The 27,333-nt window shown below is 33.7% G+C and overlaps 1 protein-coding gene across 16 annotated transcripts in view; it reads right to left on the bottom strand.

Annotated features, from left to right (window-relative positions):
- LOC111063388 (protein cycle) overlaps window positions 1–27,333 on the bottom strand; it is a 135,223-nt gene that overhangs the window by 62,137 nt on the left and 45,753 nt on the right. For 2 of the 16 annotated variants that reach the window (XM_039430615.1, XM_039430620.1), the window contains exons 1-3: window positions 25,192–26,008; window positions 22,758–23,250; window positions 9,823–10,026 (exon numbers count right to left, since the gene is read on the bottom strand). In XM_039430615.1, the coding sequence (XP_039286549.1) occupies window positions 9,823–10,026; window positions 22,758–22,897 (344 nt within the window). In that variant the 5' untranslated portion in view covers window positions 22,898–23,250; window positions 25,192–26,008. Of the gene's footprint in view, window positions 1–9,822; window positions 10,027–22,757; window positions 23,251–25,191; window positions 26,022–27,333 lie in introns of those variants that run through there. The other 14 variants (XM_039430616.1, XM_039430621.1, XM_039430614.1 and 11 more) reach the window with 10 other exon arrangements.

Genomic DNA, 27,333 nt, shown 5'->3' with positions numbered 1-27,333 from the left:
AATAATACTATTTGATATTATATTATTCGATAACATGATAGACTAGAAACTACATAAAAGATCCCAGGACGATATAATTTCTAATACTTTGTATTTGTATTAGCTTTTGAATATTAACAATACGTTAGGTAAGCTCCTCTTATAGAAATTATATTTATTATTATTAATTCATCATCCGCAGGTTTAAGATATTTCTTCTCTGGACAATCAGTGTTATTTGAAAATGGAGTTATAATTATGGAAGTATTTATTTCCAGTACCGGTATAAGAAATGAGCAATATATAGTAGAGAAGGATAACTTTTCCGATAAAAAAGAAATGTAGCTCTCAGGCATAATTCATCCCTTAATTAACTCGTAAAAAGTCTACTTAAAGGAGGTGGGACGTATTGAAGGAGTTTTCGAGTTGTAAAAGTACCTATATGGTATCTTGATAAAATTGTTCCTTCAATTGAATTGGAAACACCAGACCTTTTGTATTTTATTGTGCGGTGCTGTGTTTTATTTAATTGAAAACAAAAGCTGTTGAGTTGCCAGGTAAAGAGGAAAGCTTTGAAACTCTGATAGATTCGCAACAGGGAAATGCTTTTTGAGAAAAGTGGTTAGACTTGGTTCGATGTTTTGTTAGAAGTTAACAAGAGTGGAGGAATGTTTTGTCTCTCTTGCCACCTACCACCTTTTGTGAGGCAAAAAGGCAGAAGCGAAGTCCTAAGGTTTGACTGAGAGTAGGTTCATAACGATAGCGATTAAGATGCTGAGGCTGGCGATCAACTTATCAAAGGGCCAATTAATTAGACTCAAGGGCTGGTGTTAATTACCCTCTCGCTTTGAAGGACAGATCTCGCTTTGATTTAGCGCGCCAATAAATATGATGGTTGGCGGGTATGACTGTGATTGGGCGTCGTTTGTTTTCAAAGTGCGTCTCTGGATACTACATAGAATTCGAAGTCTCCTTGTCTTCAAGACCTGTGACTTGCAAGACTTGACACAAACTCTATCAGGCTTGATGTCTTGAATCTAGGAGGGTGTAGAAGGAATAGTTCGGAGTTGGTCGAAGCCTTATCAATCGTATAACACTACATTACAAGGTGTTGCTTTCGTCATCGCATCAGAATTGATCACTTATCAATTACTTCATATCGTGATGACCTCATAAAGAGTTATGATTCGGTTTCATTCCCCTTTATCTCCTGATCTACTTTATTATTCCTTTTGGAGAAACACAACTGCTGTGTCGTTATAGGAAAAATATGGCAATCATATTCCAATATATCGGACGTCATAATAAATAATTGATAATTATTATTTACCGAAAATCCTAAATAAATGCTGCAAATCACCCCGAAGACTTCTGCTGCTGCAGACATTGACAACAGGGTTCACAGCTAGATGGAAATTCGATGAGAACTACTATCCAAAAATTAGTTGCCAGCCCGGGAATCGAACCCGGTACCTCCCAATTGCCAGTCAGGAATGCTTACCCTTACACCAAACTGACAATCTCTGGATAGCAGCGCTCATTTTATACGAAGTCATAGCGGCCAACCAGTTACAGATGGAATTAAATAGAGAATGCATTTATTCAAATGCTAATTAATATATAATTATTATTTACCGAAAATCCTAAATAAATGCTGTAAATCACCCCGAAGACTTCTGCTACTGCAGACATTGACCGTACCGGGTTCGATTCCCGGGCTGGCAACTAATTTTTGGATAGTAGTTCTCATCGAATTTCCATCTAGCTGTTAACCCTGTTGTCAATGTCTGCAGTAGCAGAAGTCTTCGGGGTGATTTGCAGCATTTATTTAGGATTTTTGGTAAATAATAATTATATATTAATTAGCATTTGAATAAATGCATTCTCTATTTAATTCCATCTATAAATAATTGAAGATGGAAATAGTATACACATTAACGTTTTTGAAAGTACTGTATAAGTACTAAAAAAGAAATTGAAAAGTTTGTGGATCATTGAATGACACAGGTGCATCTGAGTCCGATATGGTTGATTTTATGAACCCGACTAAGATAAATTGAACTGCTAATACAAATAATACGATAGTTGAATAGAAGAGCAGTGAATAAACATATTTTCATATAATGCTTGTTGCTGTAAAGTGAGAATAAAACCATGAGAATACAACTCTCTGATAGTCATGGATCCCAAAAACCAGTTTTTCTAATAAATAATCTAACATCAATAGGCGAGGCCTTAGGGTGAAATAGGAGAAGGTGTACGTGAATCACATGGTAACTAATGTTGTCCACCCGCAGAATTAAGAAAGGCATTGACATGCGTTATCAACCAATCAGAAGAAAATAGGCTTACAAGGCAGTGATATGACAAAGCTTCAACTATGAACCATTAACTTATTATGACGAGTATTATATTTGAGATTTTCTCATTCATTACTATGTTTCGTTGCATCCTCGTTCCACCCAACTTATCGCATAATATTAATTATCATTACCACTTCTTTCTCAAATCATTTTGTGCTTCTTGCTGTTCCACGAGTTTATAAGTAGACTTCTGATACTCGCTGCTTGTATTATTTGAGCAAACCATAGATTAATATGATTTGATGAATAAATAAATAAAAAATGAAAATTAACAAAGACATGATAATAATATTCCATTGTTCTTCTAACCTACACCCAGGAAAACTAATAAAGGCTCATCCAAAGACTTTCAAAAGTGTATGATTTTCCAAAGAACTTTCTTATACAGCCAAAGTTATCTAGCCATAATCTCTCTTGAGTATGAACTCTTGCAGAATAAATATAAGAGCGTATAATCTATTCAATTCAAAGAACAAGAAGAAAGAAGAAATTATGAAATTTTCAAGGAGTATTCAACTGAGAACAAAATAATGAGAGAGGAAATTCAATCTACTCAATTCAAATAGAATAAAAAGTAGATATAGAAGAAGAAAAGAGGAAAATGTATGTCAGAATAACATTTTACGATGAATATGAATTACTCTAGAACAGTGATAATTACTTTTCTGATAAATAACATGAAGCATTTCTATATATTTAAATTTACATATACTGATGAAAATCATAGAGAAATCATGTTCGAAATGTAAAAAATCAATTCCTATTGAAATTATATCCGACTTTATTTTTTATTTGTAACGGAAAATTCAATAATCGAGTTAATTATTAATTAAAATCAATTATTAATTTCATGCTTCAAGTCATTTTATTATTTCATCAATATGAATTTACAAGAGTCGATACGAAACGAAGAGTGTATGATATTTAATTGGAAGGACGTTTTATTTCAGTAAAATTTGAACTTCTGTACATAAACTCGCTCCTTGTAAAAAGGATCAATGACAAATCAAGATTGATTATTTATCATTATTAAGTTGGCTACTGGTATCAAGAAAAGTTGAAATAGAGGAAGAACAATAGGAAAAAATAAAAAGGCGACTCTCGTTATGCAATAATCAAGCAGATTTTTGTCACTTTAATAAGGGGGCTCTCGAATTTCTAACGAATCCGTTACTGGTTCATTTGTGAGGAAGTTTTCTTTGATCAATCAATGTTGAACTTACATAATATTCGTTGTTTTGTTTAAACGCTCTCATTTAACAGCGCGCTGACTTTTCACTGCACTGACCTTTTTGACATTAGAATATGATAAATTCTTTATCAACATTCAATTGTAACTCTTTCTCAGCTCCCAGCTTATTATAGAAGACGATCATGACATAATCACAATCAATTCGATTTGAAGTCATGCTAATTCAAAATAGTAGAGGATACATTTATTAATAACTATTCAGTCTTCTTTTGTTTGGACGAACAAGGGGTTCAGGAACAGAAGGATTAAAATAATGAACAGAATAGGAAACATAAGATGAACAAGGATTAGTAAAACACGTATCTTGTAACGTAATATTGGTTTCAACTTCCATTATTTATGGATGTTTTAACTAATAAAATTAAATATTTTTTCCTTTCAAGATGTTTCTTGGAACTTTTTCTGTAGAATCTTTTCATTCTGAAGAATGAATTCAACTATTCAAGGTATCATGGATACCTCACGGTTTCGAAAAAAATAAGTAGATAGTATTCTAATTTACCCAACAGAATTCCCTACAAATAAGTTGTTTTTTTCATTTTTTCTTCCATTGTTGAACCATCTACCTGTCGCAGGCACGGCCCTAGGGACTTTGCCGCCCAGGGCGAGGTCGGCAACCACCGCCCCCCACAAGTATTCCGTCTAATTTTTAATCCCGGGCTCCACCCCTTCCTTGAGCGATCGCCTAACTATTGTGTCTCCGCTGTGATGCGATCGCTCCATTCACACAACAGAGTCTCAGTAAACTCTAAATAATTATGTTTAACAATATTTATTGACATTTAAACAAATATTTGACCAAAAATATAAATATTGGGGAACAGTAAAGTCCAGTCAATATAGACATAAAAAAGGGGGTGTGCTTGCAATTTATATCGTAGTTCTGATTTTTTAATATTTTATCGGATACATGAGAGAAGTTCAGAACCAAATACTTCATGCAAAATTCCCTTGTGCTATATACAGAGTGGCCCAAAAACTCGTATTTTCGGTTTATTTTCCAGTTTTCAGCTATTTCCGGCAAAATCAGTGATCGGAAAGAATAATTTGCTCCTGCTTTTTTTAAGATTATAAAATTCTGAATGGAATGAGAACATTCGGAACTCTCTATCTCCAATGAGTACTGAGCTATGATTTTTCAAAAATGAGTGATATTTCAAGAAAAAAATCAATTTTGATCATATTTCGTATTTGATCAACAATATATCCCGATTGTTACAATCTAGATTCAAAATTTAAAATCCCTCTGGCCGTAATTTTGTGCTCTACAATCTGAGACTAGGTAGAGCGCTCTATCTCATATAGATTTCCAGGTACACCTGACAACAAAGCTCCTTGTATTGTGAAAAACACCTCATTTTTAGCTTCAACCATCATCACCATCTATATTGTCCTCACAGTGAAATTTTGCACAATGATATAAGTTCATGAGATTATGTTCAAAGGGTTAGATGCCCTTCATTTCAGTATTTCCTAGTGGAGAGGCGCGCTTAAGGATCATGCTATGAAAATGAAAAAGTTTTCTTAAGAAAACATTTTTTCCAATCATTACTTTCCGAGACATGAGCGCTCAAAGTTCAAATTTTTGGGACAGAAAATTTCAAATTCGGTACGAGATAAATCCATGAAATTCAAAGGATAAATTCTTCATGGTATTGTTGATTTAATAGAACAAAAAATTTTCTGAGAATATCAATTTTCGAGAAAGTTATTCAATTTACTAAAAATGACCAAAAATAACGTTTAGTTGAGTTTTTTTGTAAGTTGAATAACTTTCTCAAAAATTGATATTTTCAGAAAATGTTTTAAAATTTTCTTGTTTTATTCAATCAACAATACCATGAAGAATTATTTATCCTTTGAATTTCATGGATTTATCTCATACCAAATTTGAAATGTTCTGTCCCAAAAATTTAAACTTTAGGCGTTCATATATCAAAAAGGATCGGAAAATTTTTTTTCCTAAAGGTGCGTACAGATATACGCGCCTCCAACACACTCCCCGCACGCTCCGCACTCGCTCCGCAATCGCTCCACGCACGCTCCGCACTCGCTCTGCAATCGCTCCGATCATGAACGTTACAGGAGATGTTAGATCTTCTCTTGTTCCACTCTTGCTCCCGGTCGATCATCAATCGATCTGCTCGAGTGACTGACGTTCGATTGCGGAGCAGAGCGAAAGTCTGTACGCACCTTTAGAAAACTTCTTCATTGTGATACATACAAATCAAAAAACTTTGAAAAATATCACCAGTAAAAGAAAGTTTATCTATAGTCTTTGCACAGCCTTAAGGCGAGGGCCACACGAGCGCACAAAGTACGTCGCCAATGACACCACACGAGCGTTGAGTGTGGTGCGTCAACATCAGTTGGCTTTACGCAATGGAACCAGACGAAGCAATAACTTTTGCATTTCTGCGCAGTTCAAAAATCACCGTCCGTTACGACTTCCGTTACTTGGTACGCACGTACCTCGTGTGTTGTCACCAATTCACTTCTATGTATTTCTACAACGGACGTCAAAAAGTAAGTTCCAACGGACGCACTTTATGCGCTCGTGTGGCCCTAGCCTAAGACGTAGACTGCAACATAGTAGGCCTATTAGGCCTACTTAACTTGCTAAGTAATTAAAACTACAATTTCTACAAGTTTGTTTAACACACCTGTTTAATTAAGTAGAACTCGTCTGACCTTTGCATGGGGAAATTCCTTCACCAATTCTTCAAAATCTGGGGACTGAACTATTTTATGTTGCTAGACCACTATTTATATGTGCTAGACCACTCAGACGTTCCTGGGACATTGTTGATCTTAGAAGAGTCTTCATTAGCTCGAGGTTGGAAAAGCTTCTTATATAATTTTACCATTCACATTTGATATTATAAATTTATTTATTTGTATTTTAAAATTTTCCGTTCCTTAAAATTTGCCGCCCCCAAAACCTGCCGCCCTGGGCGGCCGCCCGGTCCGCCCACCCCTGGGGCCGGGCCTGACCTGTCGAATTCTATGTCGTAGATTCGTAGATAAACATTGTGACGTTGGTTTTCGACTATTTTCTTGAAAGAAGTTTCATGATACATTTTTGGTCTAAAAATTTATCCGTTTTTTATGGTACGTTTATAAATGTTCATCAAATAGTACGGTTTTTGAACGTTTCAAAAATTTGAACATTATAAAATAAAAAACATTTATGAAATACAATTAAACGGAAGAAATTTGGACAATATCCATCAAATATTATTTGATGGATTTTTATCGTTTTAATATTGAGATAAAAATTTTGAACAACTTTACATTCTAAGCTATTTGCAAGGTTAATGAACTCTACTCAATTTAGATTTATTTATATTATTTATTTAAAACTCATTATTATTACATGGTAATTTGTTTGTATTCAAATGTCTTTATAATATAGGCTATATTCCAATGAATTTTTCTATGATATATGAAATTCTTTGAGAGATGAAAATCTGAATGGAAATGTTCTGTGAGGTAAAATGTGCTGTCAAAAGTTACTTCCTGGATGCCGATGGAAATCAGGTAATAAAGGGATAGTAGCGGTTGTAAGTAGTTGAGAGGCCGAAAAAGCAAATAGGTTGAAAGAGGGTTGCGGAATTGAAGAGAGAAAGAGAAAGTTGGTGGAGAGTATAAGTGAGATAGTATGAAGAGGGTGTGAGTGAGAGAGTTGGAGACGATGTTGTTGGGCGAATTCTGTGTGAGGACTTTTGGAAGGGAAGCCCGAAGAATGTATTTCGCTGATCTTTTATCTTGTTACCCTACTCATGACGTGGCAGTACGCTTCTGTTCAATACAGTAGTTTCCAACCTTCGACAATATTCTACAATACGAGCTTCAGCCTACGCAACGAGCATTCAACTTACTCAACATATAACATGTCTTACTTGTTGAATATTTCAGAATTAGATTTTTGTATGATTTCAGTTTTTGGGAAGAACAAGTTATAAAAATAATGGATGTCTTCTATTGAAGCCAACAAGTAAGAGGGTAATTAAAAATACTGATCCAAAACTAAAATGTAGGGCACAGTGAGAAATGAGTAGTTATCCAGGAAGTAAATAATTGCACATAAAGTAATAATACTTATGAATGATCAATTTGTCTCATTTTCTATACAGGTTATCTACAATACAGATCTATGATATAATAATATAATCAATCTTAAGGAAAAGGCGCCTTAAATTTTATGGTCACATAATGAGGCTTCCAGATCACAGACTTACAAAAAGAATAGTAACATATGTAGCAACCCTTAGTAATGGAGGTGCATGGATGAAAAACGTCAAGAAGGACTTAATACTTGCTAACATTAACAATGATGAAATATACAACAGGAACAGTTTCAGAGAAAAGGTTGAAAAATGGGAAGTTAAACCAGAGATGACTGTGCCAAGAGTGGGAACAAAATGGAGTGAAGCAAGGAAAGCGGAGTTCTCACTGAAAATGAAAAACTGGTGGATTGATAAAAAGAACAAGAAAAACAAAAAATGAACCAAATTTTGCTCAGCGTCTTCCATCTGGGAGCTTGACGGCTAATAATAATAATAATAATAATATAATCAATCTTATATTGTAGGATAGAATCTTTAAAATTTATAATACAAGACCAAATTTCATCTTACGAGATATAAGACCTGTCCTCCCTATTGTACTTTATAGATTACAATAGAGTTGTTGTTATTATAATATAATGTAGTTACTATTGACCCATTATACGTTATATTTGTATTATAGTTATCATTCATCAATCTTAAGTTCTATGAATATGATTTTAGCTCATTGATTGGAGATCGTTTAGAGACTATCTACTCAAACAGGTACTTGATTTTCTTCATCAAGAGTCTCATTCACACCCAGAAGTGCTATACGGAACTCCACTAAAATTATTTAATGAATCATTGTCTTGTAAGTAGTGAAATGTAGTAGTAAACACTTCTATCTGTTTATAGTAGAGTAAAATACTGTCTATTAGCTATTTATAGATATAACACGTGTTAACCAGCAGGCTAATTGCTCTATGAAATAGAGCTCGGAAATAATGAGTGATAAGATTTGTCCTGTTCATATGGTTACTGGAACGGGTATGATCATGCCCGTTTGCATAGGATTATCGTATGTATACACCCATAACCACAGTGATTATGTAGCATAATCTTTTTCTAACGGTAATTTTCTGATTTTTTGAGAAGAAATGTCACTAAAATAAGCGTTGTTCTCGGTCACGGTGTAATTGAGATCTAAGTGCTGTGCGAGCTTCATGAAGAAAGAATTATGCGCCATTAGATTATAGTGGGCTTGTGTTATATGCAAATTCTACATCAACACTGAGTAGAACCACTCCATTAAAAGCTAATAGCAATTTATTTATATTGGTTACTAACATTATAATAAATTAGTCAGGGAAGTTGGAGCTTATCAATTCACGTCTGAATATTACGTTAAAATAGCAACGTATTCTGTATTCATGGATGAACGATTAATCTATCATTTTTTGCGATATGATGATTATTCCTAAGTGAGAATTTTATGGATGTTGATAAGCGCGACTGGAACCTGAAGTATTATAAAAATAAAATTGATTACTGTCATCGAGGTCATTCATCATGTTGATAATTGAGACTTTTTGTTTCGTAAATTGAATCGAATTTACGCGAATTGAATATAATTTACGAAATTTAATCACTGACCTTTTAAGGGCTACTATAGTGTTGAACTACGAGAACAGCATGATCTGAGCAATAATGAACCAACCAGCTTCTTATTTCCAGAGAGGCTGGAAAAACATCAAGAAAATCTATATCACATCACAACATACTAGTATCTTTGATAGCATTCAATGTACTCTTTCCACTCTTAATCTTATCACTTTCTTTCTTGACATTGATGATATACTTTGGCCACTGTAATAAGCTCGAGCAAAAAACCCACTTTGCTCATAAGCATGCTTATCTTACAAGCTTACACATCTATTATAGAAGTTTTCTCACCCTTTCACTGAAGATTTCTCAGTTTTATTTTTTTTGATAGACCTGTTTAGGACAATTTTTCCTGGAATGCTTTTCCGGTTTGGAAAAGTCCAATGCCAAGTAAACCGCAAATATAAAACAATGGATATTTGGTTTAAGCATTAATCAAGGGATGTTTGTCTTGAAAGTTATTCATATATGATGAAAATGATCAAGAATATAATTATTTTAATTGAAAACTTACTGGTAAGAAGGTGCCTTGCGCTTTTTGGAAGGATGATCTCTGGTGCTGTCAACCTGAGGCGCCAACTCCATGGAGTGAAGGACCCCTCCTCCTCCTGACCCGGCAGTGGCAGCCCCCCCACTCGCCTGCTGCTGCACTGATGACGCTGATGATGCTGACTGTTGCTGTCCACTTCCCAGGAACATCGGCGTTGAACACGAACTTCTGCAATAAAATTAAATAAGTACTTTTTAAAATTCAATATTATGTAAATCTTAATATTGTTTACCAATTGATAAACAAAATATATTTTTCAATTTTTCTTAAATACCGTATGTTTAATGTTATTAATAATGTTTAGGATTGACGTTGCTGGATCGAATCAGGAATGATATAATAAGAGAGAGAATAAGCGCAAAAAACACAATAATGGATGTCATTGGAGAGAAACAATTAAAATGGTATGGACACCTGCGCAGAATGAATGAAGGAAGACCTTTGCAAGTATGGAATTGGATACCAGCGAACAGAAATAGGCGTGGAAGACCGCGAAAGAAATGGGTATCCAATGTCCACATTCAAATGGAGAGTAGAGGTCTCTTTGAAGGAGACTGGATAAACACGAAGACTGGAAACAAGATGACGATTGGGGTGCGAGAAGCGACATAACTGAAGTTGCAAAAGCTCGCTATATCTATATCAGCATATATATATCAGCATATATATATATATATATATATATATATATATATTACATTTGAGTGTTTCGCGGATGGATATATTATATGTAAAAGAATTAACCGGGTACATCCGTTTGTTTTGACTTACTTGAGTCTGACGTTTCGTCGCCATCGCAGACGACATCTTCTGAGGGTGGCGTCGAGATCCACACTCAGTGTGGATACACACTCAGTGTGGATCTCGACGCCACCCTCAGAAGATGTCGTCTGCGATGGCGACGAAACGTCAGACTCAAGTAAGTCAAAACAAACGGATGTACCCGGTTAATTCTTTACATATATATATATATATAATATATATATATATATATATATTTGTATTTAATATATATAAAATGTTTATTGAAGAATGCAAATGTCCACTAATCTAATATATAATTAATATTTGAAGTATCTTGGTTATATTATATATGATTAGTTATATTACATTAAGAATATGATTTTTACTTTCCTTGCCCTATTACTATAGGTAAGGAAAGTATTGCTTTCCGAAAAAAAATAAGGTATGTACCCCAATTTCTAAATTAATATACGTTTCAAGGTCCCCTGAGTCCAAAAAAGTGGTTTTTGGGTATTGGTCTGTATGTGTGAGTGTGTGTGTGTTTGTGTGTGTTTGTATGTGTGTGTGTGTGTGTGTGTGTGTGTGTGTGTGTGTGTGTGTGTGTGTGTGTGTGTGTGTGTGTGTGTGTGTGTGTGTGTTTGTGTGTGTGTATGAGTGTATGTGCGTCTGTGTACACGATATCTCATCTCCCAATTAACGGAATGACATGAAATTTGGAACTGTCCTTACACTATAAGGATCCGACACGAACAATTTCGATCAAATACAATCCAAGATGGCGGCTAAAATGGCGAAAATGTTGTCAAAAACAGGGTTTTTCGCGATTTTCTCGAAAATGGCTCCAACGATTTTGATCAAATTCATACCTAAAATAGTCATTGATAAGCTATATCAACTGCCACAAGTCTCATATCTGTAAAAATTTCAGGAACTTCGCCCCATATATGCAAAGTTTGATTTTAGATTTCCAATTATCAGGTCTCACATATAATTTAAACAAAAAATTTCTAGTGGAAAAGATTGAACATGAAAATCTCTTCAAATAATGTCCAGTAACATTTTCACCAAAAATTGAAAATAAGCTTGAAATTTGAGAAAATGTGATCATTCAATTGCAAACTGGTGGCAGCTGTTGATTCTATTAAATCATTCACTAAGAAGAGATAGCAGATCTCGTGTGTATCCAGCGTTATTGTCCTGTCACCAGCTGGCTCATATCTTTGATTAGTAGATTTGAGATGCGCGGGAACACTAGCGTCAGGTGATCAATTTTCATAACGGCAAGGAAAGTTGTGTTAGTGCGCCACACCAGATTTTTTATTTTTATTTGTCTATCTGTATTGTACTGGTCTATATTATATTATAAATAGCTGTATTAATTCTAAAATCATGTTAAAATATAGGTAAGAAATGTTTTGAACTCGTGGCTAGAGCACAAGATTTCTTTTTCTAGCCACGCCAATTATTTAACTACAAATTATTTAATCATTTTGATGTAAAACTGTTGTTAATTGGTGAATAAAATTTGATTTGATTTGATTTTGTATCATATGTTCAATATCAACTCATAAATTAGATATTTCAGTTTGAAGTTATACTTGATTTCTTCAGTGAGATAATAAGAACACATATTATAAAGATGAAGTAAAAACTATATTGTCAGTTCCACTGACAATTATTAGTTATTGTTAGTGAAACTGACAATATCGATGGTATTTCACGTTTTCATTTCTCCTTTTGAAATACGTTTTTTCACCTTTGAGTACGTTTATATTTCACCTTAATATGAAGAAATGTCACAATATCTCTGTTCATAGAGTAAATTACACATATTATTATTGAGCTCAATGATGATAACAGAAACGTCCTATAGGATAACTCATAAAAGCAAAAAGTGAATTTGGGTAAGGATTTTATTTCTATTGGATAATTCATGTTTTTATTGAAGTTCTATACCCTATAACATCAGAATATGATTTGAGAAGAGGTTTGAATTCCCTGCAATGGTAATCACGGACAAGTTTTGACACATGAGTCTTATAGTACCTCCCAGCATCAGAAGATCAAATGGGAATAAACTTGAATTTCAATTATTGACTTTTCAAATCTTCATCAGAGAGTAGTAGCGTATAATAGAATAATAACTTAGTACTATAATCTAATAGGGTATTTGAGCGATGTGTATGAACCTGAATAGAGGCTGTGAATTTTAAATTCCAATTGAAAGGTAGTACTGTTGCAGTGAATTTTCTTTGAACTCACTTTTTGGAAAATAGGTGAGATGACCGCTGCAGTAGAAAGGAAGTTTTCTTTCCAATGTTGCAAAGTTTCCTCCGTTGATTTTCTTTTCAATATTGTTATGTAAGTGAATCTTGAGCTCATCATACAATAGTTCAAGAATATCAATCAAGTAATGCAATCTCCAAGTTTCCTGCAGTTGATTTCTACTATGTACATTTATATCCATTATGATTCATTCTTATAATTGCTCAATACCAATTTCAGTCATTCGTATATCTCTTTCCACTTTTCTCTAATAGTAATCTCATAAACTCTATAAAAATTCTTATCATGAAGCTGAAATGGATCAAGATTAATTTCATGATGGTTAATAATCATCAAGCTGTAACTGATCTCAACGATATCAATAATATTGATAAATGATAATCAGATGGATGACGAATCGGATTAAGATTGTTGATTATGTTAATAATCATGTTTGGGCAGACGACGTCACAAATTCAGTCACGAGTTCCAAGTTGATTCCAAGGTCAACCGCCCGCAAAGTCTCAAAGTAGGGGAACAGAGTGCATTCAGTAGGCTAATAGGTGAGATTAGCTTTTCATCAAGTGCATACGGGGAATGCGTTCATTTCTATTGAGATGATTGGTACAGATTGATGATTTTACTGGTCTATCCAAGCAACTGGATGATGACAATATTGCATGATTGAAAAAGCCTATGAATCTATATTTTCTATATCTATACTTTCTCATGAGAATCTATATGAGAATCTATACTTTCTCATGAGTATGATTTTTGAGATTACTATAAGATAAAACTGTTTGCTATGTGAAAATAATTTTCTCATTTGTGATAGGTTTACAATCATGAGTGATAAGTTTGTTCAGTGTAGAGTCATAAGAAATGATTCATAGAGCCCATGAATCATAAGAAACTGATCTAGTTTTCTCGTAAATATGAAATCTATCCTTGTGTAGCTGCTATTGGGGATTTTTCATATTATTTTCTATACAACACCATGTGTATTTTATACATCAACGAAGATAAAATCACTCCGCTTATATGTGTTACTTGATTCAAATAAAAACAATATAAAAACTTTTTTCATGATATTTTCGATACAATACCATGTGTATTTTATACATCAACAAAGATAAAATCACTTCGCTTATATTATGTGCTACTTTATTCAAATAAAAACAATATAAAAACTTTTAGCACCCTTTTATTAGAAACTTTAAATGAACAAAGATGTAGCAAACTGAGAATAACTGGATCATTAGTCCCTTCTGTCCTATTACAGAGAAATGCGAAGGACACTCTTCCTGACCACCTTTTGAAATCTCTCCACTAGCTTGAATATGGATTCCAGTTCATCAATTTATTTGGATTCACAGTAAAAACAACATCTTTAGAAAGAGATTATAATTGGGTCAACTTTGTGGGATATTTGAATTCCTTATCAATTGCATGCTTCATTCTGCTTGGAAATAAAATTGATATACAGTACACAGTGAATTTCCCATACAAGTTGTTCTATCGTAAAGACATAGTGAATACATAGTGAATATTCTCCATTTTAAAAATAACTGAGTGTTATATTATTATTATTCTATTATTTTGAGCATGTAAATTCGAAAGAGTGGTTTGTATAAATATTTTTGGACTGAAAATGTTGAGGAAATCTAGAAGACATAACCTCATTTCGGACTTTTGATGTTACCTAAATTTGGGAGAGAAATAGTACAAGGTATTCTTAGTTTTCTCTCCCGATCTGTGCTCCAATGTAAAAAAGAATGAATAAAGAATACAATATTTTTTTATCTCAAGTGAAATTTGACTAATATATGTTGAAGGAATTGAAAAAAAAGGAATGGAGTAGCTTTTGTAAATTTTGTAGCTTTTGTAAATTAAATCTGAAGAGATTTTTGGTTGAAAATGACATTCAAGATATTCTGCGAATTACTTGTTCCTCTATCTTGAATCATTATATGAGGAATAAATAATTCATATCATAATCGTCTTGATCACTCTCATTGACCGATTCCTACTCCTCCATTTAATAGGTTATGCAAACTGTTTCACATAGGATGGGTTGACTAGGAAAACTCAATGTTGAAGAATATAGAAAACGCCGACTATAAATACGACTGTGGGGAAAATCCTTGAAACAAGAAGGTAGCCTTGGCTATCACATGTCATCAGAAGCCTGACTTGATATCGAGGAAAATGCTCTTCAATATCCACAATGTATAGTTGTGTTACAACACCTCAATTAAATATCCAATACACAAACCAATGACGGACAAGTTCAATTGAATCATTTCTTCATCATTGCTAAGACAATTTTCCCGCAAATGAGTAACCAGACTCAGTGAGAAGATGGAGACTGTGATAACTTTATTTTCCACAAACAACACAATTGAGCTATTATTTGGAGGAAAACTATTCCATATCTTCTCACCATTCTTGAGCCACTGATAGCTCCACGAAGAATGTTTGGAAAATCCATCATTTCAGTTTAACATGATCCAATAGAATGAGAATAGTTAATCTTTATGAGATATGTATAAGAAGAGATGGTAGCAAGAAATATGAGTGGGAAGGGAGGGTAGAAATAACATTGAATCTTAACAAAAAATTTGATCATTTTACAATAAAATATATTCTATGTATTCTTGATCGAGTGTCGGAGAAGAGAGAGCCAAGTGAGTTTAAGAATTCTAATTCATTAAATCATGGACTAAGGTCTAGTAATATGAGCAAAAAATTCCTGGTTTGTATTTGTAACTGAAATTGGTAATGAAAAAACTTGAACTTATTTTTGGAACTATTTTTGGAAAGACACAGTTTTGAGTTGGACCTGTTTTTCCTCTCCCAATATACCATTCATATATTATGATTTGTGTATTATCAACTGTATTGATGAATAGTGATACGGAATGGTTACGTGTGAATAAAATTGGAATAAAAAAAGCGGAGTCTGCTTCTCTGATTTATTTTTGGAGCAGGAAAAGTCTGTTAGCCATAAGCCAAATTCAATTAGGATCTACAGGTTGTTGTCAGGTCAAGTAGAGAGTTTTCCATGCTCTCAACTTCAATGTATCAGATTTTGCTGATTGTCTCATATTTTTGTCACACCTGAATGCGAATGATATCCAAAAACTGCCATGTAAAACCCACTCAGAATCACGATCGCAATTTTTTTTTGAGCCGTGTATACTGAATGGCGACTCCATCCATTGCCAACAATAGATAATAGGATCATGTTAATTAGAAGAAATCTTTTGGAGTGAATTTTTCTGGGATACATTATAATGTATGAAACAGCTGATCAAATTTGGTGGTCGTTTTTCCGCTGCTCGGGTATAAAGCTGCGTTTACACCACAAAATGTTAATAACTCAAATCTTATAGATTCTATTGGATTGAACATAACTAATCATACACATGATGAACATATGTCAAGTTCATTGTTTGTCAAGTTCCGTTTAATCTAATAGAATCTATAAAGATTAATTTATTAACAAGGATTAAGTTATTGGTGTATACCCAGCTTAAGAGTGCCATCCTTCAACTTTTTTTAGAAAATTGATTTTTAATATAAAAAAGTTATATTCAGAAAAGATAAAATTTCAGAATACTCTTCTCAACTTACTAAGATTCATTTTACCGAGAATATACTAGTAAGAATAAATAAATTGAAATAATTATGGCATTACAGGACTATGACTACTACCTACTTAGAAGAGTTATAACACAAGTCGCAAACTTTACAAAGACCAATAAATAGAATGTGGTATATGAATCCTGGAGCTGGAGTGCAATACATATATTTTACCCTGATGAAGTGATAGGGGGAGTACGGAGTAGCCTACTTATAACAAATGGTGTGGATTGCCGGAGGCTTTGAGCTTAATCTCTTATTATTTTCCGGTAAGCAAGAACTCTGCATCAAGTTAACCAGAAAGCTTCTAGTCTTAGGGCCATTATAATTTCAATAACATTCAGCCGCATTTTACCTTGAGCAGTAAGAACAACTAGTTCGCTATTTAAACGGCGGTTAAAGTGGTCGTGAAAATAACGGCGATCATACTGACCGTCATCTCTTCTAAAATTGATTGCATCTTCAAAGGATGATTTTAATTCAAATGAGAACCCTAGTGAAGCACTAACGTTTAGACTATCATTAAAATTGATAATATACTGAAAGAACGTTCAAATGCTACCTGAAGTGAATGTAATTCTTCTAAACTACTGCTGGAACGCCCACTCTGTCCGAATAACCTATAAAGTATACCTATATTCATACAGGTTTACAAAACCTATATGGTTCCCTGATCAATTTATAATTCGTTGCTTGGAAATAAGATTACCATTTAGAAACATCTAGTTGAATCTGATTATAATACATCTATTTCCTTATGGATCCATCAAATGCTCCAAAGTTTGTTCCAATATAAGAAATGTAAAGTATCAGTAGAGTGAAAAAAAGAATTTCTATAAAAAAGAAGTTGGAAAAGGTGATCTCGATTGTTTTTTTATTTGCGTTAATTGGATGATTTTTCAAAAGTTAAATTCGATTCATTATTTTTAAACTACATAATATTTTCTCTTGATGATGATTCTCTTAAAAAAACATGCAAAACCCACACAGAATCACGATTGTAATTGTTTATTCTTGAGTCATGTATATTGAATGGCGGTTCCATCCATTGTCAACAATAGATATAAAATCATGTCAATTGTTTAAGGAATTAATTAGAGAAAATTCTCCTAGGAAACATAATAATTTTTGAAACAACTAATTTGATGGTCATTTTTCTCGCTGCTGCTGGCATGAATAATCAATAATCATTCTAGATTTTGCTCATTTCATCGTTTCATACTTCCATCTTTATTCTCCTCTCTGTCTCTCAAATTTGACTCTCTCTCTAAATTCAACTTTATTTTCATCTCTCAGTCTCTCCTCCTTTTCTTTCTCTCTCTTGATCTCGCCCTTGTGATTTAATCTAATACTAATGCTTGTGCTAATCCTTGTGCTTCTTCAATAATATTCAATTTCACTCTTTGCATTCTATATTTTCCAAGGCGTAGCCTTAGTAAAAACGTTCTTTTTTCTTTTTGGAGTATATGTATGAAAACTCAATTTATTATTCAGTTCCAAACATTTCCACTCAATATCCGGTTATTTCCAATAAGATGCTCTTGGAAAATAATTTAATGTCAATGAAAAAAACTGGTTGAAAACGCAAATAAAATAATACAGAGTTGATGAAAATTATGGAAACAGCTTAGTATCCTTTTACAATTATAATTTGACAGTAACATAGAATGAAACAATCTTCAATCTCAAACTCGTATACGTTTTCTCTGACAGTAGGTTCTATTGAGGATGGTATTCGAATTGAAAAAAGCTAATTTTTTGGTCAGCTTTTTTCATGGAACTACTATTTTTAATCCAACTTCAATTTTTTTTTAATAGGATGATGGTCATTTATTATACGGAATTTCGATACAGAATTCTGAAAGAAAATGAATGGTAAAAACTACAGTTACTGTTTTTAAAGTAGATGTAGTAAATACACAAACCGAGAAATAATATCTCAAACCGAAATACTAACAATCATACAAAAATGAAATAAATTAGTACGGTACATAGAAAATCTAAAGAATCCTAAACTTCACTTTTTCAGGTGTTAGTAAACACTTATACAATAGTTACATCTACTCACATATTTAAAACTTTCAACAGAAAAGTTGAATCTGTACTCATTTTATAAATATTAATTTCCATATAATTTATCAGTATCTTCAAATGTGAATAACTTCGAAACAGTTTGAGAAATCGATGTGCAGGTTCTGCCAATCATTTCCTTTTTCATTTCCTCCAATCAATTCTGTATCGAAATCATGCATTATATGACCACCTTCCAATTTAAAAGTTGGATTCGAAATAGTGGTTCCAAGATGACAGATCAAAATTGTGAAGGGACAGAATAGCTATTTATGTATTAAGAGCGTATTGTGCGACTTTATTGCTTGCGCATAATTTTGCAAGAGCGATAAAGAAGAATTACGCGCGAATTACATACAAAATTTGTTCTACAACTGCACAAACCTGTTAAATTACTTATATCTGGCGGAGTTAATAAATAATTCGTCTTCACTGATATCCATCATGGCTGCAGAACCGGTACAATTACCGACTTTTTAGGTAAAGATCTGACCTACTTTTGGCGAGCTGCTTATCATCAGCTGATTAGCAAGCGTAAAGAAACTCTTCTGCGCATGCGCGAATGATTAGCGAGTGTAAAGAGTAAATATACTGCGCATGCGCAGATGGTTAGCGAGCGAAAAAGTAGATTCTCCTCAGAAATAAGCTGTTTTATGAGGAGAATTGATTATGTAAATATTCTTATTTTACACGCAGTTGTAGAAAAAAGTAGTTTATTAATCTATATATATAAAAGCAAAATGGCACTCACTCACTCACTCACTCACTCACTCACTCGCATAACTAAAAATCTACCGGACCAAAAACGTTCAAATTTGGTAGGTATGTTCAGATGGCCCTTTAGAGGCGCACTAAGAAATCTTTTGGCAATATTTTAACTCTAAGGGTTGTTTTTAAGGGTTTAAAGTTCGTCTTTTAGCATGTATATTCTTCTCTCCCAATCTCTTATTATAATTGAAATTTCCATATCATATGTTACTATAGAACTATAATCTAGATAGAGTACCTCTTCGAAACAGTTGTTAACTGGCAACTAAATTAATAATTTTGTCAGGTTGGCATTAAGTTGAGTTGACTTTGTTAGGTTGGCACCAAGTTGAAGATTTAAATGCATTTATCGCGGAAAAATTGATAGGGCACTGCTACTTCAATCCTGGGAATATTATATTACTAGCCGTCAGGCTCGCTTCGCTCGCCATATCCGTTTAGCCAGACGTTTAGTCTGGACCCCCGACTGGATTGTTCTAACATATGATAAAAATGCTCAAATGAAAAATGCAGGCGAGCGAAGCGAGCCTGCTGATCTCATTCTTGGACGATCCAGTCGGGGGTCCAGGGGGCGGAGCCCCCTGGCTAGACGGATATGGCGAGCGAAGCGAGCCTGACGGCTAGTGTCATATAAGATCACAAATGGAGCCAACTGTCAAATTATCCGTGTAAATAAATATCGAGCTGTTTCCATAATAATTATTAATTATTATCACCAACCCTGCATTTATTTTGGGGATGAAAATTGTTGTTTGTACTTATAAATATTCAAATTTTTTAAAGCTCTGTTAACAATATCACTTAAGAGTTTCATTAATCACATTTATTTTTTCATTTAGTATAATTCGGAAATTTATTTTTGAAAGAGAGAGAAAGAGGGACATTACTGATTGGACATAAAGATCAAATATGTTTTCTATTTCAATAAACATAGCCTACCTACTCTAAACTCAAGACAGAATCAGAAGAAGAAGTATTGGGACTTCTTTTGCATATTACTCATATACCTATGTTTAGTAATTCCATATTAGCATTTAGTGACAGTCTAGACAGCAAAGTCTAACATTCAATATGTGAGCGAACACATTGAAGCTGGGCAACCAGCCTTGTCAGTTATTAAGAGATTCATTTATAGTTGTCAGTATCCCTGATATATGCTATCAATGTTCCCCATTCAACCAATGAAGTGAACCTGTATGAAGTGAACCTGATAGTATGAAGTTACCGTCATCCACCGTATATGCGGCCTTCACCTTAGCCGACCGTAATTACCGTACGCTGGTCAGGCTGGTATCCCCACAATCACTCTAGTCACATTATCCAAAGTTGTTGCATTCTATTCCTTACTAGAAACTGCAATCAAGATAAGGATCAGGCCTACTGAAATACAATCAAAATAATATTTTCATCTTACGCTTACGTGCTTTCGCTATCAAATGGCGAGAGTTGTTTGTCCGCTATCAAATGGCGAGAGTTATTTGTTTAGTAATTCAGGTGTGGTGAGTGATAAATGTATAAGATTTTTTATTCGTATCAATATCACAAACGTTTGAGAATAGTTTTATTTCAGAGAAATGATGGAATAGAATATACAGTTTTATAACTTAGTTCCCAACTATTAACACTGAAGATTTGATAACATGGACTTTAAAATATAATATGAATTATTGGTAAATATTCTTATTTCATGTTGAAAATGTAATGGAGTGGGCATTGCTTTTTCTCTTATTCAATTGACAATTCTCATTTTTCTCTGCAATAAACTACAGTGACGTCCACGTTATAATGGAAGTGAAGAAAGGTAGGAGAACAGCGTTGCCGATTCTCTGCTTTGCCACTGCCTTCTATACTGCCATTATAACGTGGACGTCACTTCAGCCAATAATGAGAAACTTCTCAAGCTGAAAGTTTATCTGGTCGCTTGATGTGATATGATGTGATATAGCATAACGATATAGCATATTGATGTGATATAGTATAACGGGAGAAAATTAAGGATGAGAAATATTAATAATCGAAAAAATATACTTTTTGCAGAAATAACAGAACTGATGTTCATCAAATAGTAATCATCTTATAGGATTAATCATCATATAGTAATCTCATAGGATTATACAGTAGGCACTCACGTTTGATTTCGATTTTCTCACAATAATCGCCTATTGAACTTTATTCCAAGTATTTGCTATTGTTAGGCTATAAGAATGTCCTTTTTGCTGAACGTACAAATTTTCTGGCAAGAAACACATGATACCTTTGAAAGTGTATGAGACGTAGGATTCAGATTTCTCACTGAAGAGATTCATTTCTCAATTGATTTATCCATTCTAATCTAACTGTCATTTCAATGAATCGCCGCATTTTGGTCGCAGTCTATTACGATTAGAAGTGAAGCTTCGAAGATCGAAGCTCGATTCAAGCATGCTCCGAAGATCAAAGCTTCACGATTCAATAGAAACGATAGAATAGATAGTTAATATTTTTCGTACTTCGGTAATTCAATAGAATAATGTAATGTGTAGAATTACCGCTGGCTGCAACATTAGCCTCAACTCTTACAACAAAAAATAATCACGACCATAAAAAGAGATTTTGGTTAGTTTCCTATGTAAAATCCTTGAATTACTTGTGTATGGATTACAATGGAATTAAGATCTGGCGAAGCTCGATTCATATTTTTTCATACTTCTCAAAAGTGATTTCTTTATGTGGGTGGTTGAACTCCAATGTGATGGGGTAAATCTTAATCTTGATAAAAGTGTGTTCTCCTAGGAAGTTTTTGATGCAAAGAGGAGCATCATGACAACATTCATAGTAATGCGAGATCAATGAACTCAACTGAGTTTACTCAAGTTTAATCAATTTCTAATGGACAACAAACCTCTGATGTTATACATCTATTAGTTATTATATCGAGACATTTCCTTTCATGACCACTAACCAACTAACGTATACCCACTTCAATTGCTCAACTACAGGCATTGAACTCCCAGGAAGTGAAATATCAATCAACAATTGATTTATATATCTCTTAATATCTCAGAGCGATTTTCATGCTCAAGTTGAATGTAGTGAAATTCAAGTTTATGAGCGACTATATGGAAAACTCCCACTTCAATTTATTAATTGATAGATGATAATATAATGATGATACTGATAAATTGATAAATGAGGCTAATGCTGAGGATTTCGCATTACAAATCTTCACTTACCGAGGTGATTCATAGTAATAGAAGATTTGTGAGGAGAACCACCTTGCGTTCATTCTCATCTACATACCAAGGATTGGTATCTCTCAAGGGCCTACAAATTCAAGTTGATAAGTGAGGGAAGTTCTTGGACACAAGCTTTTTGCAAGTAGTGTTTCAATTCAATATGGTTTTTCAGTAATTGAATAATTTACTCACTGAGGTAGTTCATAGTAGAGAGGCGTGTGTCTTCTGGGACGCAATTCTTCGAGAGAAAGAATGTCCTGTTCCTGAAGGAGTCGCGTGTAATGGCCGCTGGCCACATCCTGTCCGGCTGAGGGAACGCTTCTAGCCACCATTCCGTCTACCTATACACTTCACGCATGCTATTTTCACACCGATTTCCCATGTCAATTGCAATTTCCGCTCGGATTTTCACACACAAAGTCACAGAATAACTAAAAACTCTGGCACAACTCCACTGAACCTTGACAAGGTTGAAGTTTGATGATATTTCAACAAGACATGTATTTTCAATAAGCTTTGAACTTCTTCATAATTTCAAAATTTTACGTTTCTCTTGTCACTGAGTTGTGAAAAAAATTGTGAATTTGATGAAGTTCTCTCCGTAGTGTAAAAAGGTATCTATTGATAATATGAAGCTTTAAAGTTCAATTAAACTTTGAGAAATTATGTTATTATAGTATCTGGGCTGTGGAAAGATTGATTATTATTGGTTATTATAATAAAATAATTATTATTATAATGATTATAATTAATTGGTTATTCAGAAGGGAGAATAGCTTCAAGTATTAAGAGTGTAAATCAGCTGATTCCATTTCACAGTAAGGTAAAAACTGGATGAGAAAATAATATTCAACAATATACTGTACAAGAAAACGATGAGACACAGTCATCTTGAATTGAAATTGGAAAGAAGTATTGAGCTTATAAGTTTATAGAACTTTTAAAATACGGTACTCATATTTTTCCAATATAGGAGTTATAAACCTGGTTTACTTATGCCTATTTGAACGCGAAACATTATACAAACAATAATGTTTAAAAATCCCAGCAAGAAACAATGATTCAATCTTGCAATAGTTCCAGGTAGGAATTGATTCAATAGAGAACAGACCTATATGTGAATGAGTATATCAATTACGATGACGCTTATCGTCAGGTAATCTCTCTAAAAAGTGCCGTAAACATAATGAGAATCTCTCATGCACTTTAACGAGCCAAGTATGGCCATGATTTGCATTCCGACAACATAACACACCCCTCTTGCACATGATTGGGATTAAACCGCTTCTGTTTTGTAATTAATATGCTCTTATTCACAGACATGTATCACATAAAATGGTTTTTTGTGATTCATCTTCCACTGTCATTCAAAAATCTGTGCAAGTTTCAAATTTTCAGAGCTAGAAACAAACAGTTTCGAGGTGAAATTTATGATTCAGGTGATGATTATCCAAACGAGAAATAAGTTTATTTTATTCAAGTTTTATTTATCAAGTCATTCTATGTTTTTAAACAAATATGCTGAATTATTGCGGAGGTATAAGTGATAAATCTCATTCATTGATGCAGTTTCAGTAAGATTCTTCTTTATTTTGATCCAAGGTTCTAGGCAGGATGCATTCCCTGGATTTCGGATTTCCTTTAACTCCCGATTCTTCTCAAAAAAGATTGCGTTATGAACAGATTTTGAAAATTTCTAGAGTAGCTTCTCGCAATAACAGTTTTCAAACTATAATGAATGAAAGTGCCTCCATAACATGTATTTTTAACGATCGAATGAAGAAGACTTTCTTTAAATATAAGTTCACTACTATTCCAAATCTAAAATACTGTTGAACTATCCCATGGGAATGTGATATTTTTTCGAATATCGAAAGGAGCTCAATTTCAATTGTGTTGTCATTTTATTTGGAAAATATTGTTTATTGATTACTGTGCATGACGTTTGGCTGCTTTTTTGAACGATATAAAATATGATAAAATGAGAGCTTTAAAAGAATTTAGATACAAAACTGTGTTGCGTAAGATTCTCTTCAATGTTCAACAATAATTTTGACGCTTGAAGGTGAGCTCACATGTCTATTGATAAGAGCTGTTAGGTACTTTCAAGTTAGTTCAAAGGCAGGAGTGACTAGATTCCCGTCGAGTTTCAAGTAGATTGAATTTGATAGTCAAAAGTAGCTACTAATACCGAGTTTTGATTTGTTTATTTTATTTGTCATGTTCTACTCTGGCATGCTCTGCCCATGCGGGATGAAACCGTTTATGGCTATCGATATTATACCGCTGTCAGATTGTATATATATATTCAATGTAATAATGTATTTATATGTGTATATGAGGATTCAAATGTATTCTCCATACGCAGGCAGATTGATGTTTTTTCACGATTGTTGAGTAATTTCACTAGTAAAATATTCGGCTATTAACATTCTCATAAGAAAACGTAGCTTACTACATTGCATACGCTTTGTATTTTATTCAATGAGTATGTATTGAGGATGAAAATTAAATTTAATCCAATTCTATCTGATGGGCCGCTCTCTAAGAATACGGCCCGATTTTGAAACTTAAGTCGTGAATAGGGAAACAATCAATAGAGAAAATGATATTCTGAAAGCAGTACCTTTAGTTTCTTTTGGAGATTAGCGAATTCCAATAAGTTATATTATTCTGTCATCTTGAGATTTCATAAACGTTAAATTCTCTTCGAAACTGTGATAGGCTATAATGTGCCCAAAAGCTGTTATGTGGTAAAAGCCTTTTACATTTATCTTAGATTGAATATTGATTTAGCAGGACCCTGAATTGTATGACTTGAATGAAACACATTTTCATTGATTTGATTTTCTTAACAGTATTTTTAGAGAATGGAATTACTCTTAAAGCTGATGAGGAAAACTTGCTCCTTATAAAAAATATTCAGGATAAGTGAACACTGTAAAACAAACTTCAAAATATAAGCAATTCGCTCGAAAGATGTCAGGTTTCTTTAGAAAGCTTTTTCTCAGCAACCCTACAAAATAATTTCCTGAATGCAAACTTGAAACAAGTTTAGCGATGCGCTTCAAATATTGTGCACTTTACTACTCATTTATTTATCTCGTGATCAAGTGAGCTACTACCATTAGACCCTCATACACAATCGTAAAACCATAGATACGAACGTTTCACAAAATCCAAACGAGAGCACTCTCAATAGTTGTTATCGGTGCTAGTGGTATGATTGATAAGATCGCGCGCGCACACACATACACACACACGCGGGAACAATATGAATCACAACAACACTGATTGACAAAAGAATATTGAGCGTACTTCATGAGCTAGCACGCCGGCTACCGGCTTCAAACTGACAGCGCACAGCGGACAGAGAGCAGAGCGCTTGTAGCGAGCAGCCGAACAGCCTTCAAACGCTCCACACAGTTTTCCTTCCGACGCAGAAAACGCGCCGCGTTTCAGTTTCAGCGACAGCCGACCGCCGCTCAAGGGGCCCCTCCGTTCACCAAACTGCCCCCCACCCTGTCACTGATAGACGTCATTCTCAACCAATCGTATTATGTAGAATTACGAGACCGGCGACTCCACTCTTATGTAACTGGTGTAATAATCTTACAACGACCCTCTTCCTCTCCCACTTCAACATCACTCGTTCCTCGCTTCAAAAGATTATTCGGCAATAAATTAGTTGTTATTGACCAACTACATATTGATAAAGCACTGATGAGCTGAATGAATATTTGTCTTGATTGTTTTAGAATAGTTTCTTGCATGTCGTGTATTTGTTTTTCTGAGCACTTATTTGATCTTTCATCTTATAATTGATGGAACACAATTTGAAGGTAGTTAATAAGAAACTTAGGAGAGAACTATTCATCTTCTTCAACAATATTTGTAGAATTGTTCAAAAATGGAATCGAACATCAGAATGCTTTTCCTCTTTCCAGTTCATTCTATTTCTTGAATAGAACATTCAATACGATGAAAATCACATTATTCCATGATAAGGTAATTTTATTTCAATGTAATTGATGTTCAAGGTAATTCATGATATCTAGCAGTTAAACATTAATGCAAACCTTATTTTCAGATAACAGTAAAACTGGGAATGAATTTACTGGGCCCACCCAGGGAAGCAATAGGAGGTAGTTTATGTGATCACATATATTTTGAGCCACAAATGGCGACCACGTGCTCTCCTAAAATTGAAGAATTGTAGATATCTGTTATTTGTTGTAACACGTGCTCTGAACATATTGTATTTAAGAATATGGATGCTCGAAGAGCTAGAATAATAAAAAGAACCGTTTCTTGAAACTATTGAGAATGCAGTTGAATAGCCTACTTAGCCAGACGACAGTGGTATTCTTTTCAAAATAGTTTGAAACATTCATTTATTTATTCACAATGCAAATGACACTAATGTAATAACATTGAAAGATAAAATAATAAGGTAGTACTTGTGCTATTTTTCTTCCAAATTTATAGTTCACAAAGTCCAAGATAAGGTTAGAATATCACAAGTACAATTTTTATAAAATTTTGGTTTAAAATAAACATTAAAACAATAAATTTTGAATTTAGATGGCTTAAATTCATAAATTAATTAGAAATATTCCACTCAATTACCATTTTTAACAGAATCAATTCTTTTATAGAAACTTGTTAACAGTACTCTAAATGTTATTCACATACACGTTTACAATAGAAAACACATGGCCCACTGTGTTTTGTGTTAAACTTTGTATATAGCTATAGCATAAGTTGA

Source organism: Nilaparvata lugens, chromosome 6, assembly GCF_014356525.2.
Source record: "Nilaparvata lugens isolate BPH chromosome 6, ASM1435652v1, whole genome shotgun sequence".
Taxonomy (NCBI): domain Eukaryota; kingdom Metazoa; phylum Arthropoda; class Insecta; order Hemiptera; family Delphacidae; genus Nilaparvata; species Nilaparvata lugens.
The sequence above is the reverse complement of the archived record's forward strand: the minus strand, read 5'-3'. Positions and strand labels throughout refer to the sequence as shown.